The sequence below is a fragment of the Bradysia coprophila genome (genome assembly GCF_014529535.1).
Source record: "Bradysia coprophila strain Holo2 chromosome X unlocalized genomic scaffold, BU_Bcop_v1 contig_173, whole genome shotgun sequence".
Lineage (NCBI taxonomy): Eukaryota > Metazoa > Arthropoda > Insecta > Diptera > Sciaridae > Bradysia > Bradysia coprophila.
Genome location: NW_023503302.1, coordinates 1051986 through 1074125, shown reverse-complemented (window position 1 = coordinate 1074125; position 22140 = coordinate 1051986). Strand labels below are relative to the sequence as shown.

Genomic DNA, 22140 nt, shown 5'->3' with positions numbered 1-22140 from the left:
TATATATGGAGGAGATTTATTTTCGCCAATTTCACGTACATACATACCTCATAAAAATGTATGGAAATACGCCTAATTTTTTACATTATTCAGAAAAGCGCTCGCTGCGCCACTCTACCCTTCGAACAAAAGTTGTTTGTTATGACCTAAAAAAGTGAAATACGAAGAGAAATCAGAGGTGAAAAAATGGTTGATTAAATTTAGTTCAGGCACACCGTGTCTATGCAAATAGTCTATGCAAATAGTTCATTATTTTGATATCTCTTCAGTTCACTCATAGCACTGCCGGAGCAGAGGTAGAGTTTACTTCATTTTTAGAAGTGCGTTGACAAAAGCCAATTTTATTACTACCTGAAAGAACTATAGATTTTAATTCATTTGCGTTAATATCATCTGTAAAACAATCTCGGTAGCAACTGTTTACCATCTTTGTACTCCACTAGAGTGAACAGCGATACGTTCATATTGTCAGCTGTTGCCTAACGTTTTTCTCCAGCTTTCTTCACTTGATTTTTAAGTACATAACGACGTAATTTTTACCATTAAATGTGAGCTTTTAACGAGCGAATTATACCTGCTTGCGTTATCAGATTCTGATCGAATTAAGTTTGATGTATGAATGATAACAAAGGAAAACGATCTTCTGTTCAGAATTCACTCAAAACCCATTTTCAATGGACTAAATATTTTGTTTTGTTGACAAATGAGAAAAGAGAAATAGACTCAAAACTTTAGGTTTTTTTTTTCACTTATTATCCACCAAAAAATTGTCGAATTGATCGGATACTCTCGTTACATTTCAACAAAATGTTATCCCTACCATTCTTTGCGTAAACAATAGGAAAAAATCTCTTTCCTCCAATTCCAAACAAACGACATATCTCAGCACAGCCATCAAAATCACAAGAAACGTATAAAATAAATTCTAATAGAAAAAAGACGAAACAAAAAGATAAAAATGTCGTCTTTTAAGCAAAAAGGCTGTGTGTGAATTTATTTTTATCTCTTGACATCATATAAAAGTTGTATAACGAAAGGCACTCATGCTGCTCGCTGTGAGTTAAATAAAATACTTTTGTTATTCCGCATCCGTTCAGCTATAGCTCGATATGAAATCGCATAGATGTCTCAGTTCCTACATCAGGTATGGATACATACATACGTGAAAGATATCGCTCAATCTACTCAAAGGAAATACCTATCTTGGGTAATAAAATGGAATTCCGTTCTTTTATGTTTTTTTTACCTTTAAAGGACTGAGGACAGGTTAAAGAATGACATCACTACTAGGTGGAATGCTTGTTTTATTGAGGCAATATCAAAGGAATAAATATGTAATGAAATCAATATTAACTACGTTTCATCATCTAGGAGGTAATAATATGAAAGTTATTATATTGAAAAGAGAGATACTTTTGGAAATTTATTAGAAATATAATGACTCACTACTCCATTTGCATAAGCCATGGAGCTGCAGAATGCATATTACTGTTATCGTATCTATTTACTCATTTATTACTCCAATCAGACAAGCAAATTTATTGAATCTTTTGGACGAAAAAATGAAAATATTGGTGACTTGCACAAATGCATTAAATTTGTTTCAGCAGAAACACCCGCATGTAATATTCGAAGCCCGTACCAAAGCAAATAAAGGATGTGCAAATTCTGGGAACATGTTTTTGTCACGTCGACAAAAACATATATCTGGTTTGGTGCTAGATGAAGAACAACTGCATCCGAATGGTGGCGGCCGATACAAACGGGATGTCCGGGAGAAAACCAAGTACATTGAAACGGCCATCATTGTCGATAAAGCAATGTTCGAGAAACGAAATGGCAGCACTCGAGCGGAAGTGGTACATGATGCCATCCAAGTGGCAAACATTGCTGATCTGGTAAGTTGTTTCATTCACTTTTATTTTACGAGAAAAAAAACTACCCTACCGTCTCCAGGTACTAGTTTTCATGCTTAACATAGCGTAAAGTAAAACATTCAAAGTTATTATATCTGATTGCTTGTTGGGAAATGTTTTGTTGAGGAATTTGTTCGTTTATTTGATGAAATTATGAAAAGAAAATATTTTCTTAAAATTGTCACAATTTCCTGATGCATTTCGTTTCACTTTGAGAAGAAAAACGATTGATATGAACACGTTGTAGCATTGGTTTTTTCATGGAAAGAATTCTAAAATACAAGTAGTGGTTCAATTGAAAACTATCACTTCAAGTAATTTCCTTTCATAAAAAATTAGACCCTTTCATCATTTGTATTTATTCTTTCGAGAAAACTGGTAGACCGGGAATACCTTTACTCAATTCTTACAACAGTTTACGCAATCTTTAATACAAATAGAAAAGCAGATTAATCCTAAGAAATACAATGCTGCATTGAAACTGTAAACAATAAGCAATCTACCGTCAGACATCGTCCTCAAGTGTTTCTTTAAGAATCAGGTGAAATTTGGTGACTGATTTTCGATGGATTCCTAACAGATTGAACTTTGATACGATATATTTACTGAAGATATTGTTGCAGTGCTACACTTATTATCATCTTCGAAATTTAGTGTTACATACGTCACCTTAATCACATCTTAGTCAATATTACGACATTCGAAATTCGAATGTAATTAAGTTAACGAAAATATTAATTAAATTAACAGTTCCTCGACCTACATTTCTAATTGCGAACTTAAAAATTTAATGTTAAGGCCCGTCATTGGGAAATGACAGGACAGTTTCCCGAAAATATATGTAAAATTTTATCACAAAAATTCACCGAAAAAATTCAAAGAAACTCACCTCTTATGCTTTCCATTGTATTCGGGCATAGTCTCTTTAGGTCGCCAAGGCATATTTGAACACTAAAACACTTTTTACTCGATGCAAAAACAATTTTTTTTTGGTTTGTCGCGACAAAAACACAGTTTCACTTCGGCAGTAAAATATTTTCATTCAAAAAAGTGTCGGACATTTAAAAACAATCATCAAACGGTTGACAAAGGGTAGCGTATACATTTCATAATGTTCATCGACCATTTTTTAAAGCTTTACGAGAGCTCAGCGGACATTCTCTCAACGATGGGAGAGCATTTATTAAAAATTTAGCCTCTCGTAAGACTGCACTGAGCGTAAATAAATGTTCGTTCCTCTTTAGTAAGCTAAGAAGACTTCGCGAAGTCTAATTATGCCACTTCTTTGAATAAAAATATCGGCTGAGTTCTAATAATTCTCCGCTGAGCTCTAATAATTCTTCGCTGAGCTTTAACAACACTCCGCTGAGCTCTAATAATTCTCCGCTAGGCTTCAGGAAGTGTCCGATAGGCCTAAGCAAGTTGCAGGAAGCCTTAATGGAGCGAATCGGACACTCAGCGGAGATCTGCCAAAGCTAAGTGGAGTCTTTTTAAATCATAGCAATAATTTTTAGGTATCCGCTGATGCTTATTGAGTGTTCGCTTAGCTTCATTGCCTTACTACAACGTGCTAAGGTCTGACGGACTCTTACTGAAGCCTAGCGGAGAATTATTAGAACTCATTAGAGGTTTGTCAAAGCTCAGCGGAGAATTATTAGAGCTCAGCGGAGGTTTGTTAAAGCTCAGCGGAGGTTTGTTAAAGCTCAGCGGAGGTTTGTTAAAGCTCAGCGGAGGTTTGTTAAAGCTCAGCGGAGAATTATTCGACCTCAGCCGATATTTTTGTTCGAAGAGGTGGCATAATTAGACTCAGCGAAGTCTTGTTAGCTTACTAAAGAAGTGGGAAAGGTTACAATTTTAATAAATGTCTACCATCGTTAAAGTGTCGGACACTTTTTTGAATGAAAATATTTTACAGCCGAAGTGAACACAGCAAACATTCATTCTAGTCCTTATAATAGCGGAGTGTCAAAGTTGTGTCGAAATATTTTCTGTGTTTTATCGCGACAAAACAAAAAAAAACTTTTTGTTTTTGCATCGAGTAAAAAGTGTTTTAGTGTTTAAATATGCCTTGGGGGCATAAAGAGACGGTGCATGAATACAATGGAAAGCATCATGGGTGAGTTTCTTTGAATCTTTTCGGTGAATTTTTGTGATAAAATTTTCCATTTCGGGAAACTGTCCTGTCATTTCCCAATGACGGGCCTTAAATTATAAGTAAAAGTCAGACAAATCTAGGTCTAAAACGTTTTATTTTTCGCCTTTAATCATTTAGTATTTTCGTACGTTAAATACACGAGTTGCCGTTGTATATGTTGAGACATGGGCCCAAAATCAAGCTCAAATTGACAGTGGAAAAGACATAAGCAAAGCAATATCCAATTTCAATGATTACACGACACGAAATTTATTTGGTATTGATAGAGATACGACACAGTTGTTAACGTAAGTATATTAGGAAATAAATGTAATTTTCATGTTCTAGGAATCATAGCAGAAAGGACGTGGAGTGTAAAAATTATATGTTTTTTTTTCGCTCTCGGTTGGACGATGCACGAATAAAATTGAATTATGTCCCATTGTCATAATATTATTATTCGAAGTTTTCAACATTCTTATCAATTGGAAACAAGGATCATCATCACCAAAAGTTTTCTATTTTCCGTTTTTATTTGAATATAAAAGAAAATTGTTTCATTTTGGTGTCGCTTTTTTTTCATAACACATAACACAACTCATTCAAAAATAAAACTTTTCTTCATTGCCTTCATCTATACAATACCGTTGTATTCAAACAATTTTATTTTCATATCAACTTTGGTTAATATTCGAAAGAAATAATAATAAAAAATAAAAAAAAAACAAACAAAATAAACGTAAAAAAAGGGAATATGATAAAAACCAGTAACAATAAATTTTAATTTTATTTAATTCAGCGGTGAGACTTTCGCTGGTGGTGAATCCGGAATGGCTGTACCAGATACTGTTTGTAATCCGAAAGCGGTTGGCATTAGCGTTGATATAAATGTGTACGAACCACATTTGCTGGCTGGAACCATGGCTCATATGATTGGTCATAACATTGGAATGGGACATGATGATGGACGTAAGTTTATTTTTACTCTTTTATTTCAGATAACTTTGAACAATGTTATTACCAAATCAGGTTGACCTGAAAACATTCCAAAATAAAGTTACCGCGACGATTAAACTTTTAAGACGATGATTCAGAGATTTGATTCGTCTTTCATTTCTAGCGAACTTGTTTCGTTCGTATACGTATATGTCATACGGAAAGATTTAGAAAACAGTTTAACTTGACATAATAGTATTCTGAAAAGTTAGAATGTTGTGATAATATCGACCTACAATAGCGGCACAGACACGGTCGATGCACCTTCGGGAATTATATATTAAGGTATGGTTGTGTTCGTTTTCTACAGAGCTATGCGGTCGTGAAATCATTACGTCCACATAATTCTCTGTGTATTTTTCAAACACCTCCCTCTGCGTCCACATATTGTCTATATTACTACAGCACAGCGTGCCTCAGTTTGTTGTGTTTTATTCTGAAGCACTTAATCGTAGATAAAGAAAATTTAAAGGTCACGCTGAAGGACTGAAGGAGGCAGTATGAAATATTGGCATAGGATGCTTTTTTCAACATTAATAAATAGAAAATTGTTTCAGTTTATACAGCTCATTTTTCTAATCCCAAAAACATTATTACTGTGTGCATGGCGAGCAGCCAAGTGCACTGCAGCTATATTACTTCTAAAACTGAATAGAGGTTCCTTTATTGTTTTAGTTTTGATATTATTTATTCTTAAGGTCGCAGAACTGGCACTGGTCACGCATTGTCTGTGGTCACGTTTAATTGTATGAAAACAATGAGGAGAAGGATGCAAAGTTTTCCTTTTAATCAGTTGGTACCAAATTATTTCCTTTAAAACGTGCTCTTCTTTTTTTTCTTTTCGCCGGTAAATAAAATCACCATCTTAGTATTCAGGTCAGGTCAAGTGAGTTACTAAATACCAATAATCTGGGTCGAGTCATTAACAAAAAGAAAATCAGGTCAGAAACAGGTCGTATTGTCCTCATAGTATATTGTCTCATCTGTGAATTGAACCAGAAAAATCGAATATTTTTCCATTCCAATTGCTCCGATAAATCTATGGAATTGTGATGCTAAGTTATTGAAATTGATTCGCACATGGACAACGCTGAAAACGTATTCATAAATTGCAAAGTGCAAACAAAATTTATTTATTTAAATTTTTTTGGCACTGAAAGCAGTCTTAACTTTTAACATATCCAATTACACACGAATCATACAAAAATACTAAAAAATAAAAAATAAAAAAATTGAAAATGTTTCGCAGGCGAAGAATGCTTCTGCCGTGACTGGCATGGTTGCATAATGGCACAATCAATAGTTGGTTTGGAAAATGTCCAACCATATAAATTTTCCGAATGCAGTAAAAAGGATTACATCGATCAATTGCGAACTGGCCATGGATTGTGTTTGTTAAATAAACCTAACGAAGTGAGTTTTTTTTTGTTGTGGTCGGGTCAATGTTGTTGTTGCTGTTTTTTTTTCGCTCTCAAATATGAAAAATGTGTCAAATATTCCGGCCATAGAAGAGAGATGTTTATTAGAGATACCCACAAAAAATACTCTTGATGGTTGCTGACAAATTTTTCTTGAATATTTATTCTATTTTATGCTTTACTAAGCTATGTTTGTGTGTATATGTTTGTGAACACTGTCCGGAGAATCTCATTTACATTCTAATTTTTTTTTTATTCAATTAAAACAGTTGGAGATGAGACGCAATTGTGGAAATAAAATTATTGAAGATGATGAACAATGCGATTGTGGCAGCCTGGATGAATGTGAACTAGACCCATGCTGTGACGGAATAACATGCAAATTAAAAGTAGAAGCTGAATGTGCAAGCGGTCTTTGCTGTGATAATTGCAAAGTATTTTGTTTCTGCTTTAACGATTTTTTGTTCAAAAATGTACACAAATCTCTTCTTCCATTTTTTTGCCCACCCATTCAGCTTAAAAAACAAGGAGTAATATGTAGACCGTCGAGTAACGAATGTGATATACCAGAATATTGTACAGGCGATAGTGGAATATGTCCGAGAGATGTTTATAAAAAGAATGGTAACACATGTGGACAAACACGGTCGGCACTAGGTGATATAACCGGTAAGAATTATTTCGCCTCAATTGCTGATATCATGCCCGACTTAGCTAGTTACATATACAGAACTTTTCTTTTACCTTCTATCTGGAACACCTTCCAAGAGTGTTGTTGATTCATAGACGAAAGAGTTGGAAAAGTTTTCCAATTTTATTAAAAAGACGAAGAGGAAAAAAACGAAATTTTAAAGCTTTGTTTATCTACTTGTCCGTTATTTCAACGTAGCACCTTCTTTAATTTATATCTTTGTATCTCTTATGCCTTTGGCTATACAGTAAATCACTTTGTTATTTACGATTTATTTGTCTAAATTTCTTATTTCATTCAACATTAAGTTTAAAACTTTGTTGTGTACGGAGTTATGTGCAGACGTACCGACTGAAGCAATTTTATATTTCATGCAAGTGCGCTTTTATATACCCGTAATAATAGTTGTTCAGTATATATTTGTCGAAGAAAATTCCGTTCACTGAAACTAAATTCTCATTATCGTCATAATTTTAGTTTTCGTAAATGAAACGAAATCCGAACGCTCAAACATCGAATGCTTTTAAGTGTTTACAATTTAGAAAATGATTAAGTTCATGAATTGATTGATTGTTTTTCTATGGTGCAACGGTTTAACGTGTTATTTAGCATTGTACATAGACGACTCGTGCCGCAATAAAAGCAGACATAAAAGGATTATGTGCTCGGCGTAAAGTTTAAACTTTTTATGACTTTTGTTGATGCATAATTAGTTGGCGACTTGTTTCAAACGAACGAGAAAAAAGAGAAGAAATGCGGGCACGTTTTCCGATATCAGCTTTATTGAATATTGATACGAATGAGACACTCCAGTCAGATATATGTATACGAAACGGTACATAGAGATGTGGCATTCCGTTCTGAGTTCAGAAACATTGTAGACACATTGTACGTGAATGTGAATACACTAAATTCATTTACAAGTGTTAATTTAAAAGTTCGAGGAGTGGCACTTTCCACATTGTAAAATTTGAAAATCCATAAAAAAATGTTTCGTTGGAAAAGCAGAACAGAAGACGAGGATAGAAATGTATATATATGTCGTCGTCGTCAATATTTCTTGAAACCATTTTGTTAGAAGCTATCTCTCTACAGTTTTTAATTCAATTTGGTTATACAGAGAACAGACCGCCATATATATCTCGATGTTATTATTCTTCGGATAAATTTGTAAAATATTCTCTTCCTCTTCATAAATTTCCATAAATTATATGAGTATGAAAATCAATTAGAAACCATTTTCAAATTCAAAACGCGCAATTAAAACGTTTTCTCATTTTGCTAATTTTGAATTTTCGTACCATCCTTTTGTGTCTATATGTATATTCAATTTAACGGCACCCATACACCCACACAAATATAACGCAGAAATTGTTAGGATATTTCTTCCACTTTTTTCACAACAGTTTACTTTTTGTGCTGTTTTGTGTCGACAAATTTGGATTTGGTCCATTTTAAATTAGAACCATTCAAATTGTAAAAAAAAAATAAAAAGGAAACTCCAGAAGTGGAAACTTTTTCATTCAACTAATCTTTATGAGTCACCAGAGTCTAAAGCAGTGACAAGTTTATGGGCATTGTTTTTAATTAAAAATGAAACGTGTCAAGAACGGATAATACGGACTATGACACTAACATCGGGCAATTCATTTCTTCATACAGGTCAAGGATATTGTTTTAATGGTGATTGTCCCACCCTGACGATGCAATGTGAAGGTATTTGGGGATATGGCGGAACTGCAGCCGATCAACAATGCTACGATCAATTTAATACAAAAGGTTCGATAAATGGACATTGTGGTGTAGATGCCAGTGGTCACTACAAGAAATGTGATTTGGAGTAAGAATACAACACACATACACAAAAACGAGAAAAGTTTCGCATGAGACGTTTTTCTGATTTCGAATTTATTTTTTGTAGCAATGTGAAATGTGGAACACTACAATGTAAGGAAGGTGACAGACAGCCGAATCCTGAAGGAATGGACCAATTAAATTCAAGAACTATCATATCAATTAAGGGCGTGGAATATGAGTGCAAGTAAGACTTTCTCAATCGAATCGAAATTCTGTTTCATTTTTAACAGCAAACCTAATGAAAAAAAAATAATTTTGTTAATTTCCCTGGTTCTCGAAAATGTTTATTAATGTCGCCAGCATGAAATTTGCCATTGAGAGTACAGGAAAAAGGCGATTGAATGAGTATGGGGTCATTCTACCAGGCCCTTCAATTAGCTTAATTCTAACTGATGAAAAATGGGAGGGCATTTAATTTTAAAATATCATAGCAAGCTGAATATATGAATTTTATGCTATGTGTAGCAGTATCCTGCATTATAATATATACATTAAAATTCCCCAAACCCAAAAACATAACCGAAAACTATTTGGAAACTAATTTCCAAAATACATTTTCATCTAATACATTCATATTACATCCAACCCAAACTCATCAATTTCAAAAATGTGCCACATTTCTAAAACCATATTATCGTAGGTCCGTCCGTGTGTGTGTGTGTACTATATTATATATGATATAAAATGTGCGCACCTCCTCCCCACACGAAAAACAATCTAATATTATTTCAATTTTGCTAACATTTTCTCCATTAAAAACGCACACAACAGAGCAACAGTCGGATCAGCAAATTTGAGCAACGAATTTCCGGAGCACGGTCTTGTCAAAGATGGAACACCCTGTGGAGACAATTTAGTTTGTGTGAACCAAACATGTGTTAGCATTTATCCTCACATTGACCAAACGAAATGTCCCACCAACAATATGGATATGGAATGTTTCGGACACGGGGTAAGTAAAATATTTCAAAAATAAAATAATGACTCTGTCCGACATTTCTCGGTGTGTGATAGTTAACTGAAACTATGTTGAAATCTTGATTAAAACACAACAACAGCAACGACAACGAAAAAAAAATGTGGAAAATGTAATTCATCGAATGGCGTCGTGATTATAAAGCTGTGTGTGCATTGTGCAGAGTTTATAATGCACAAAATTTACATTGAACCAATTAGTTCGACAGCATACACATTACGAAATGGTTGAAGTTGCAAACAAAACAAAAACTTTATAAAGAATACCAATTTGTTTGTTTCGAATGTAAGACTCTCAATAACAGAATCATGTTCGTTTTTCCCGTTCTTTTTTTTGTTTAAATTTTATTTTTGTGTTCAACTCTTAATATGGGTTGTTAGGGAGCGGTATAATTAAAATATTTTATTGGCAAAAAATATTCCCAGTTTGAAAGGGCGATTTTGTTTTTTTCAAATTTTATTTTCGGTGTATTAGGTACCCAATTACCATGCAATGAAACGAATGAAATATATACTGAATACTGTTACAGAAGCTTTCATATCAAATGCTTTCATAACCGAAAAGGATACTTTTTTTTACATTTTTATTCAAATATATTTTTGTTTTGTGGTAATCTCATTTAACCAAAGTAAAAAAAAAGTTTTTTGTTCGCAGAATTTTTTTTCCCAATTTTCTGTGAAGACACCCGATTTTCATGAATATTCGAAACCCTTTTATGTCACAAAGAAAATATTTTTCATAGAATTTCCCCAAGGAAAACGAAAACTATTCACGTATTAGAAGGTATATAGGTGATTTGCATATATTTTTTTACTATTTATGTGCACTGGAAACATTGTGGCTGTTCGAATAAATAACGCTTCAACGGAGGTTTCAGCATATGTTGCATTGTCATAAAGAAAACAGTAATACATTACCGCGTGTGTACGGCCGTGAGGAAAAGGTTTCCATTGCAAATTGCCATATAGAGTCGTAGAAGAGGCAACCCTGTTTTATTCAAATGAGCGAATAAAGAATGCTGCTCTCAAGTGGTAAAAGTACAGCAACGTATTGTTACAATGATTAAATGAATTCCTTGTGCAGAATTAGCAACAGCTGTTTATTCAACAGCTGATGCACAATCACATGAGTAGTTTGTTTACGAATAAGCATTAATGATAGAATTTTGATCATCGTAAGAGATCCGCGTCGTCTATATAGAATTTTGTGTAAATAAAAGCTTTCATTGCTTGAGGAAAGTTGTAGTTATATGTACATTTTCCCCCTATCGTAGTGTTCCTGTGTACACATTATTTGACAGTGTCGTGAGAAAAAGAACTTTGACTAAGTCGGAATCAATTTTGGGAACTTGCGAACCTTTGCAATGCACACATAACACACATACAAAAGGTAGACACTGCGTTTACGCAAGTCGGCCTTTCGGCCTTTATATCTTGTGTGATATAAACTCGAAATATTGCCATCTATATTAGGATCCACTATGAACAAAGACGATTGCACCGAACAATTACGTGCGAATCTTTCACAAATAAATGTTTTGTGGCGTTTGCTTTTCTTACTTGTTACAATACAGCTTGAATGATGTGACATTGTGAACTTCTTTTCATTGCGAAGCCTTCTATACTGTACCGTTCGACTATGGCAACGAAACGGTAGAAAGTGCAGAGATTTTTTTCTCAGTAGTACTTACTCTCGAGCTCTTTATAGTTTTAAATTGAAGGGTCAAAATGTCACATAGACAATGGATAGGAAAGAATATAGTCACAAAAAATGGTGAAATAATATTTTAAAGTTTTACTTTTGGTCTCTTGAAGGATCATTGTCAAGAATACAGAAGATAAAAGAAAAACAACTTTCAAGGTGACAACATTGTTTTATGACACTATTCAAAATGGTAGACACTCAAAGTAAAATCAAAATGGTTTTGTTCTTGAACAAAAAAAAAATCGTTTTACTTGAATCCAAAACGTTTTATTAAACGATGATACATATACATCATATACATAAGATTAGCATGGCATTGGCATTAAATATTGAGTCTATTATTTATGCTAATTGTTCAAATAAATTTCCTTAAAAATATTGAGATCAATTTGTAGTGTCGCTTTTCAGTAACACAGAACCGTTTTTCAATATGTTCTGAATCAGTTGTTGGCATCGCAATGTTTACACACGCAACACGCTATGCATTGTAACACCCCTGAAATATGAAACCCACCAATTCAATACCGATTTTTTTTCATTGTTGAACCTAATAAATACCCAACTAATACCCATATTAATTTGATAGAAAAATTGTATACGGGAGCGCGAGAAAGGGAGGGACAGACGGAAAAATCGGAACGAATTTCCACTTGGACAGATCGTTTTTTTCTTTATCTCAATACCCATTTTCCGTTGCGAACAAAAATTAAATAAATCATAAATGTGTCAAAAAATTATTTGCCCGAGATGTTCGTATACACTAAAGATAGTGGATAAAGGCATGACTGTAATTTGTATTCTATTTACACTTCAATAGGTTTGTACAAATACCAATCGGTGTTTTTGTGATACGGGCTATTCGGGACCGGATTGTTCGATAAAAGTTCCCACAACAACAGCACCACCGACCGATGCACCCACACCCGATAATGCCATCAAAATGGAAAAGAAAGAAACACCATACGGTAAGGAAATTGATTTTCTTTTCTGTTCTTCAGTCGGTTTTTGGTTTATTTTTATTTATTTGTTTTATTTTTTTTTTAAACTTGAGATTTAAATACAATTTTAATTCAATGAATATGTCTGGTATTTATTTCAGTAACTTTTTATGTTTTTATTTTGTATCTTCATTTCTTTCGTTGACAAATTAAATATAAAGTATATAATTGTAAAATGACAATGGTAATCGTTGCTACAGAGAGGAAGAATACGAAATGAATACGAAGATATTGGTTCTGGTTTTTTTTTGCGTTTTTTGAAAATAAAGAAAAAAAAATATTTTTAAAGGCATTCTACGAAATGATTCATTCATTACGCAATCATTTTTACATTTTTTCTGAAAAAAAAAATGATTGTTGGGGATGAGGGTGTAACGTTGCCTGCAACGAAACAAAGACAAAGAAAAAGATAAATAAAGTGGATTATGATGCGAAGTATACGATTGAACAAAATATATATATTTATACATTTATACAGCACAAGCAATGGAGTACAGAGTCCATATTCCCGAATCTTTTGTTCTCATGTTTTTCGTTTTTACTCACCCCATTAATTTCTTTCGTTTTTTAAACATTCACGTTGATTCTCAGGTATATATTAGCCCACACAAATATAATACTTGATTTTTTTTGTGGCCATTGTTTTTGTTTACACTGTTTTTTTGTGACCGAGAAAAAAGTGTCTGACTCGAATAAATTTTTTTGGAAATATTTTAATCTTGAAATATATGTTTTGCAAAATGTAAGGTAACGAATTGCGATTTGTGTACGCGATAAAAAAAACCGGTCGTGAGGTGAGACGAGGTGAGTTTGTCATTTGAAAAGAACCTAGCTGCACGTATAAATTTATGCTATGAACGGTGATTTGGTCCCATGACATTTCATACTGAGCCAATTCACGGTTCATTGATTTTATATGAAATATGGCACAACGGTTTACAAATCACCAATCTCATCACTACTGAACTCGATTTTATTTTGTTTGAATCATACAAACTAAAAAAGATTCTTTAGAATATAACCTATAGACGTACGTTATGAGTTTGCACAACGCAACAGATCGTAATATGTAAAGTTAAAAGTTATTCGGAAAAGCGCAAATCACAGTTCGTTACCTTAAATACACATTTTTATACAAGTTTTGGTTTAAGCTCACATTCCTTTAATGCTTTACAATTTCTTTTGTTAAAAATTTATTTTTCTGTTCATTTAATTTATTCATTAACCAAACTATACATTACCAGGAACCACTTTTGGGAAAACATTTTCCCATTCTTTCCTAACATTTCCCACATTTTCCCTTATTTTCCTAGATTTTCCTTAATTTTCCGAAAAAAAAATTTTGGAAAAAATTGTAAAATTTAGAAAAGCTTAGGAAAATGTGGCAAAATTTAGAAAAATATGGCGAAAATGTTTTCCAAAAAAATAGTCCCTGCATTATACCATTTGTTCCATATGTTTTTCATATAACGTTTTCTAGGCGATGGAAATAAAAATAAAATCAGCACACTAACAATGGTCATCATATTAGTGGTTATCGTCAAATGTGTCTTCATTTGTTTTGCATTATTGGCCGTTTGCTACAGGTAGAGTAATTTAAAAAAAAACGACTGTGTTGTGTAAATCTATTCAGGGTTGATTGTGTTCGATGTGCAATCAATTTGCACATTGCCCCGTCATCCCCTATGAAAATGCATTATGGCATACAGTGACACAAACACACACCCGTAATATATATCTATAAAATATATATCCAAAACTTCAATCGTAAAATTGTTTCAATTGACAAAATTTTAAACGTAATTATGTTAGTCACTGTTTTGATGTAATACTTCGCTATTTGAACTTGTACATCCTGGATACTTTGTCTATGTATAACAATCCCTAAACTACGTATATTATATATATGAAATGAATGTTGTTCTGTGTACATTTATATTAATTTATGGCGCTGTGACTATCCAACATTTTGTTCATTCAAACAACAAAAGACCGTTGATATTGAATTTTCAATGTTTTGTGTTGTGACCGAATATTGATTGTATATTGTGTTTTTGTTTTTCCATTTTATTGGGTGTTAATGAATTTACGTATAAACAATTGACATTTTGCTATGAAATATAATTTTGCTGGAACGGAGAGTGTTTATAAATAAAACCCAATTGACGTTATAAGTGCGAATAAATATATACCACATCGTATATCGTGGTCGTATACAGACGCAACTAAATTCAAAGCGCAACATGAGATGCGACTAATTTGTATCATCTATCATTTATAAACACACTTTCGTGACAATTTTTTTGTTTTGTTTTTATTTTTAAAATTTTTTATCTATCCTAATTTTTAGAAGGCGTCACGATAAATATCTGTGAGCAGACGACATACAATAACCTAGACACTAGACCTGAGCACACGACCGGTCGGTTTATGTAACCGGCCCTTAAATTTTCCTAATTTAATTTGTTGTGTGAACATCTCTTTCATACTTATTTTGATACAAAGCTAGTCACAGCAACAAAAATCCCTTGGATTGTTCTTCAGATCGAGTTCTCAAATAGGCGTTTGAGTGTCCGATGAAAATTTTTGAACGATGTAGCATCAGTAAATTTGATAAGGTTGAGGGTTAATTCATCGATAAACGTAGATGTACTTGTTGACGTCAAGTCTGACGTGTTCCGTGTTTATTATGAGTGGTGGTAATTGCACATATGTACAGTAGCGTATAGGAGACAACAATTGTTCGTGCCACGATCAGCCGCAAAATGGGCACTATTCGCTTACATCCATAATTTTTGTTTCTTGTGTTACGTTTCTTTATTGAACTTAAAGAGCTGCAAGATTATGCAAGCTCTCAAGAAGTACATGAAATAGGATTCTAATGTTTGCAACAAAAAATAAATATCAATACTCAGATGGTCGACACCGACAGAGGAACGCCACTCTCGGTACAAATATAATTTATCACACAGCGTTATGTTAACCTTTTATAATAGTATATTACTTCCGAGGTTCCAAGTTGTGTATTTGATAAGTGGGGTGTTACAGCCCGACCCGAAGGGGAGGGCTGTATTCCCCACTTGTCAAATACACAACTTGGAACCTCGTACGTAAAATGCTTTACGTGATTAGGCAATGTAAATGAAAATGAAACATGCCGTAACACGTAAAGTCGTTTTACTCGTATTACTATAATAAATGATTGAAGCTGTCAGTTCTTTTGTGTCAAGTGTCACTACTTAGTTACTGTTTGATATCAAATCTTCTACTTCTTAAATTTAACTGTAATTATTGCTGATCTCGTCGGGATGCACAACCGGCCCAGAGAAGGTCCTTCTGGAACATGCATTTCAAAATTCAGACCTGCGTCCCTCGCAATATTATCCAAGACCATTAACTCAGATCAAATATACAACAATTTGAGACTGTAGAAGAAGGATGAAAAACTAGGCCCTGAAACTACGATATTTAATCAAATCTGTTGTTTTGTGGCTTGCGACGAAAGAACGCTTTATTGCAGGAAACACGCAAACACAAAAAGAAAATCGGTCCAATATCGGTTCAATATGTGGATGTAACTACTACATGAGTATAGTAAAACTAAACATTCCTGTTTGTACTCAAATACCCAACGGCAATGTGTGCGACACACACGGAGGTATTATTATTTGATCAGACGGGTAATAAAGTCGCCGAATCATAAATAATACTTCAAAGATTCTAAATTTATGAAAATGCATGTGGTTTTCTTGCTGTTTACTAAGTTGTAGCTATTTACTTAAGTTCTTTCCTTTTTTGATGTCAATTCCTACTTGAAACTTGAATTGCATAAAGTGCTTTGCGACCGAAGAGACTCCTAGTTATTGCGTAAGCGACAAATACGACATTCTCCATGTTATTACACATTAGACCGTGTTTGTACATGCATCAAGAGTTTTGATGTTTATTCTATCTCAATTCATTTTAGATTTTACCATATTGAGTTATGTGAAATTTCATTAATATCGAAATGGTTAGGAAACTATTTCGAATTTTTCCGGGCTAGTTTAGTTCCTGTCTGTGCTACTAACGTTGAACCAATCGAATTATTTTCATTTCTGCGAATGGAAAAGAAAGCTATTTTCAATGTTGATTTACTGACTTTGATTGACTTTTTCCGCCTTTCATCTTTCCAGTAAAAAAAAGAGAGACCAACAACAACATGTTGCTCGCACTCCTACATTTCATTTTGCGTTTTTCCATCTGACTTTTTCTAACCATTTTGTGTGTGGCAAATTTCATTTTCATCGTTTAGAAAAAAAAAATTGTTTCCACTTATCGTACAGTTTTACCTTAACCTTATTTATATAACATTTTCTTTGCATTTCCCGGAGTATTTGACTTTACGAATTCCATTCAATTGCACTTCAAAAGCTTTTATGTATAAATTTCATTAGATTTATAATTCGTGTATGTGTGTGCTATACAAAAAATCGCACAAATGTAACCTTTAGAAAGGAAAAACCTTTTGAAGTTCCGTTTAGAATTAAAAACTTGTCCCGTGCAGTCCTCTCTGTAATTTTAGCGAAAAGAGAATAAACACAAAAAAATGAAAAGACAAACACAAAACGCTTTGTTTTCCATTCGATGGATTAAATAATATTTAGATTTACTTTCTGAATCCCTCGAACGTTAACGTTGTATTTTGTTTACATTTGGGGACTACAACAGAAAAGAAATAGCAATCCAGGTTAATGAGTTTTCTTTCTTGTTTTTTTTTTCGTAACAATGTCCATACGAAAGCAAAACATTGAAAATAAAATATTCATAATCGCCTGACACAAAATTTAATTTCAGTTTTAATACTTGGAACACATTATACTTCTAACATAAAGTCACGAAAAATAAATTGAATTTTAGATACAGTCAGAGGGGGTATAATGGCACAGATTCTCTATTCTCTACTCATCAAACACACTAAAATGTTTGACATTTTACTGATTGTTTTCAATAGAGCTGAGAAAGTAAAATATAACGAATGTTTCCCTTTATAACGCTCCTAAAAAGGCATTGAGCCTACTACGGAAGAAAAAAAAACATGAAAAAACCCTTTGCATTGGATCAACAAAATTCAAATGAAATTTAGATTAGACTTTTGAACTTTTGATTCTGTCCTAAAGTAAATTGCCAGGCGCCTGTGTCTAACAAAATTTATATACATATTGTATCTGGCTATATTCACTAGCGTCGGCGAACAGTGGCTTCATCCCGACTTTTCTATAAAAATTGATCAAAAGGTCGTAAAATGAAAATGTTCTCACTTGCTCTCCCATTAAACTGTTTTCTCATTTTTATTTCATCATTTTACATCGTGTTATTATTACTGACTAAATATCTGTTTCGTTTGATTTATTAAATTAAAACAAAGATTTATCAGGGAACATTAATAATGATTTATATCCAATTTCACTGGAAATAAAATAAAATTCAATTATATTCTGTTCGGAATAGGGTGGAAAAAAGGAGAGTCAATGAATATTATTATTTTATGATTTAGTTTTCAATTTCGAAAGGAAAATAAAATATTTAATCGGTGAAATTGGGACCGAAGTGTTTGTTACTGATACTGATAGCGAAAAAAATAATGTTCTAGCGCATTTAGGTGATTGATGCACATTCATTTTGACACAGTGAATGAAACCTGAATTTAAATGGTTAAATTAGCCGATACGGCATATAATTTACAACAACATTCACATCGAATTCGCGTCAAATGATAAATCAATTTTTTTTTATGAAATTAGATGACCAATTGTAATAAAAACAGTGTAATATGTTTGGGCGGCGAAACAGGAGTTCAGTTATGGTATAAAATTGTTTGATTGGCACGATTTATGGTTAGGATATTAAATAAAACGACAATTTTTATCTGAACGACTCGGAATAAAAACCTCTACGACTTATATGGTACGTAATACTATTTAAATAGACCGAGAGCCACGATTTAAAAAAAACAATGAGAAAAACCGTTATTCTATTCTATTGTGAACGTCGACGTTGCTCACTTTTAGATCTTCCGTTCAAAATGACTGATAGTAATACAAACTCTCTCGAGAAATTCGGTGTGCATGCAGCTTGTTCAAAATGTCTATATTTGTCACTTATCATACTCAAATTCGAAACAATATACTACAAACACAGAACATCCATAAACTACATTCCTACATCAACCACAACATCTTTGGTATTTATATGTTTGTTTTCTTACCTCAAAACATGACCGCTGAAACTGAACGATGGTCAGTGTTTGACACCTGAGCACTGAACCTTTGTTGAACCTGTTCCTGACCAGACTGGAAGTTGAAAATTTAACTTGTTCAGTTCGACGTATCAGTCAATAATAATTTTATTTTTAAATGTCATCGTATGATATGCGTCAAAGTCAATTCACACATATTTCCACGCACAGTTACGACAAACTTCACCTTAGCTTTCGGTCTATGACGGAAACATATCGGTTCTCGTTAGTAATTGTTTCCAATTCATATTCCTGTTGTAGCTGTTGTATTTTGCATTAAGAATGTTCCTCTATACGCTTCAATTTGTTGTTGTTTTTTAATGGTTATTGATGATGCCCCTTAAGTTTTATTCATCCCGGTTTCATTTTGTTTGTCAACCCGATATTAAAGACCAATACATGGTATATATATATATGACGAAATCAAATTCTTATTGAACACGCTATCGTACCAGATAACTCAAATTTGCGAATTTTCAGCTGGTCTGCAACGATAGGCTCTTCAATAAAAATTTATTTCTAACTTTCATTCCTCATTTGGGACCAATAATCTTTATTTTGACACCAATGTTTTTCGTATCGGGCAGTGTAATAATATGGCATGAAACCTTGACTTTATAATGGACTCAAAGTGTCGTGGGGCATAGGCACTCGTATACATGCTTCGTTAGACACTAGATATGGCTAGGATCCCAAAGGGAAAAATCTTACGTATGCTGGAACACAAGTGGGTAGCCACGTAGATGATTGGCATGTGTTAATCGCATTGTTAATAACCCGTAATTCATGTTAATCAGCTGATCAGGTTTTCCTCTAGCTGAAATCGTAGGTATTGTAGTTATGAGTTGTAACAGGACAGACTTTTTTTGTTATTGTTGTTGTGGTTCAGCCAAGTGGGATAAGTTGTGCACAATCGTTTCGTCATTAAATTTAACTTCAAAACAGTTTCAAAAGCACACATTAACATCAAATATTCGTTTTTATGATTATTCGATTTATCCAAGCGATTATAAAGTGAAACATTTCGGCGGAATTGGTTAATTAATTATTTTTCACCAGTCCGAATAATTTAAATAAAGCGAAAACATTTGGAAAATTTTACCAATTAATTTTTATTAATTTCCATTTTTTCAACAACTTACACCGCATAAAATTAAAAACATATTATATCTGTTTGATTGCCACCAATCAACGCTAATTCCATGCATGATTTCATGTCGTGCGTTGCATAACAAATTCGTTTTATAAATGGCAATTCAGAAACGAATAGCATTTTGTGATATTATTCATGCATCTTGGCAAATGTACGATGATCAAACTATGAACTAATTTGAAGCGTGTTAAGTGATCGTTTAGTCTGTGATCAAAGCGGGTGCGCGGTCTGACAGTTCGACATTTAGCCTTGCAGCACTATATTTTTGAGAATTCGTCGATTCCGTTTTTAACAATGGGGACATTTCATTTGAAAATATAATTTTCTTTGCAGTTTTTGCGTATATAGTTGACATTAAAACAAAAACTTTTCCCGAACACACCTCATTAAAATACTGTATCGTTCACTTGGAAATCGATTTCAAAAACCCCAACTTAGTTCAGTTGAAATTACCAACATTATGGCATCGGTTCATGTAATTTACCCATTGTCCTATTGTCCTATATATTGTCCTATGTCACCAATATAAACGTGGTGAATCGTTACAGCCAGTGCAGAAATCGGGAGGCCCTTTACATTTGATTAATTCAAAAAACTGTAGCACATCTTTAATGTTAAATTTCACTGATGAGTTAATTCTTCCCGATCAAAATCGGTCGTGAGGAATGAAACCTCCACGTTAACTTTGAGCGACAAAGTTAACGACAGTGAATGGAAATAGTATTCTTGTAGGCGGTTTTAAAGATTCTCTCACCGTTCAGCAATTTTCTTTCGATTTTAACTTTCGACATAGCGATTTTCACATAATTTTCCTCGATTTACACCCTTCGTGCACACTCAGAAATTGCTTACAATTCCAAAACAAGAAATAGAGAAATTCACCCAATAAATTATGAGTCACATTTATGCTCAAGCAGATGATACAGTTAACAAATCGTAAATCTCGTAATTAACCAATTTCAGTTCTCTGATCAAATAGAAAAACCACCAGCAAATTCCTGTTTTCTTCACAATTCAATAAATTTTAATATTCAGCCAACGCATCACAGCGTCTGATATGTATGTACCTGAACCTAAATGTGAAACCAATTAAATTTTTAATTAAGTCGTACCCACTTACCACCAAATTATAAATGTATAATTTTAAGCTAAATATTGTTGCTAGGAGAGTGTTATTCCAAATATAATTATCTGCTGAAGATAATAATTGTTATATGTGTACAATGTAACACCCCCCACAGACTTTGTGCACATAATAAACGAAATTGTTTATGTGCTCTGTTGTAATGTAGCCGGCTCTTACATAATTTAATATTTCGATATTATATTTTGTCAGGATTAACAAGCACACCATCGGTATACGCATAAGAACATGTCATTCCGTTCTGCTTAATAACTGTAAATTTTGCCAATGAAACACGCCGATTATAACGGCTTTATTAAGTGAAAGGGCGCGTCGTACATTTTCCATTTTTCATGACCCGACCATTTACACTTACGTTTTTATTTGTTGTTTACATTTAACAGTTCTACACGGTTCGCCTAGAGATCGGAGATAAGTGTTTTCAGTCAGTTCATTTCCTTTTTATAGTGCTACACCGTTCATATTTCATGTCGAAAGTTATCTAAATTAGTCGACCTGACTGACTCTCTACGAGATAGGAATCTCAGTGTAGTGAATTGTGAAAACGAAATTAAGGAATAACAAAACAACAAAAAACTTGTGAATGTAAACAGCTCATTCGGACGTCTGTGTTTCATTAAATTAAAATTTAAATTATTCTTATTATACAAAGATTCATACAATGCCCACAATTGGCCCGGTCGATCGTAGCTAATGTCAACTACAAGTAGTATGCTATTTTAGCCAACAAAGAAATTGGCACATTAAAAGAAATGAATTCTAAACAAGTACTACTGTAAGCAAAGATATCTTTAATTTACCGACTCTTAAATTGGAGATGACTATGATTGACCTGAGTAGGGACAGATTTTTTTTAATGCAAAATGTTGTTCACCA

General features: G+C 33.4%; 1 protein-coding gene across 1 annotated transcript in view; it reads left to right on the top strand.

Annotated features, from left to right (window-relative positions):
* Window positions 1-22140, top strand: part of LOC119068374 (disintegrin and metalloproteinase domain-containing protein unc-71) — a 77039-nt gene that overhangs the window by 38106 nt on the left and 16793 nt on the right. The window contains exons 4-13 of the mRNA XM_037171943.1: window positions 1608-1898; window positions 4189-4358; window positions 4850-5019; window positions 6296-6459; window positions 6734-6898; window positions 6980-7133; window positions 8818-8995; window positions 9077-9196; window positions 9784-9964; window positions 12510-12657. Coding sequence (XP_037027838.1) covers window positions 1608-1898; window positions 4189-4358; window positions 4850-5019; window positions 6296-6459; window positions 6734-6898; window positions 6980-7133; window positions 8818-8995; window positions 9077-9196; window positions 9784-9964; window positions 12510-12657 — 1741 coding nt within the window. The remainder of the gene's footprint in view (window positions 1-1607; window positions 1899-4188; window positions 4359-4849; window positions 5020-6295; window positions 6460-6733; window positions 6899-6979; window positions 7134-8817; window positions 8996-9076; window positions 9197-9783; window positions 9965-12509; window positions 12658-22140) is intronic.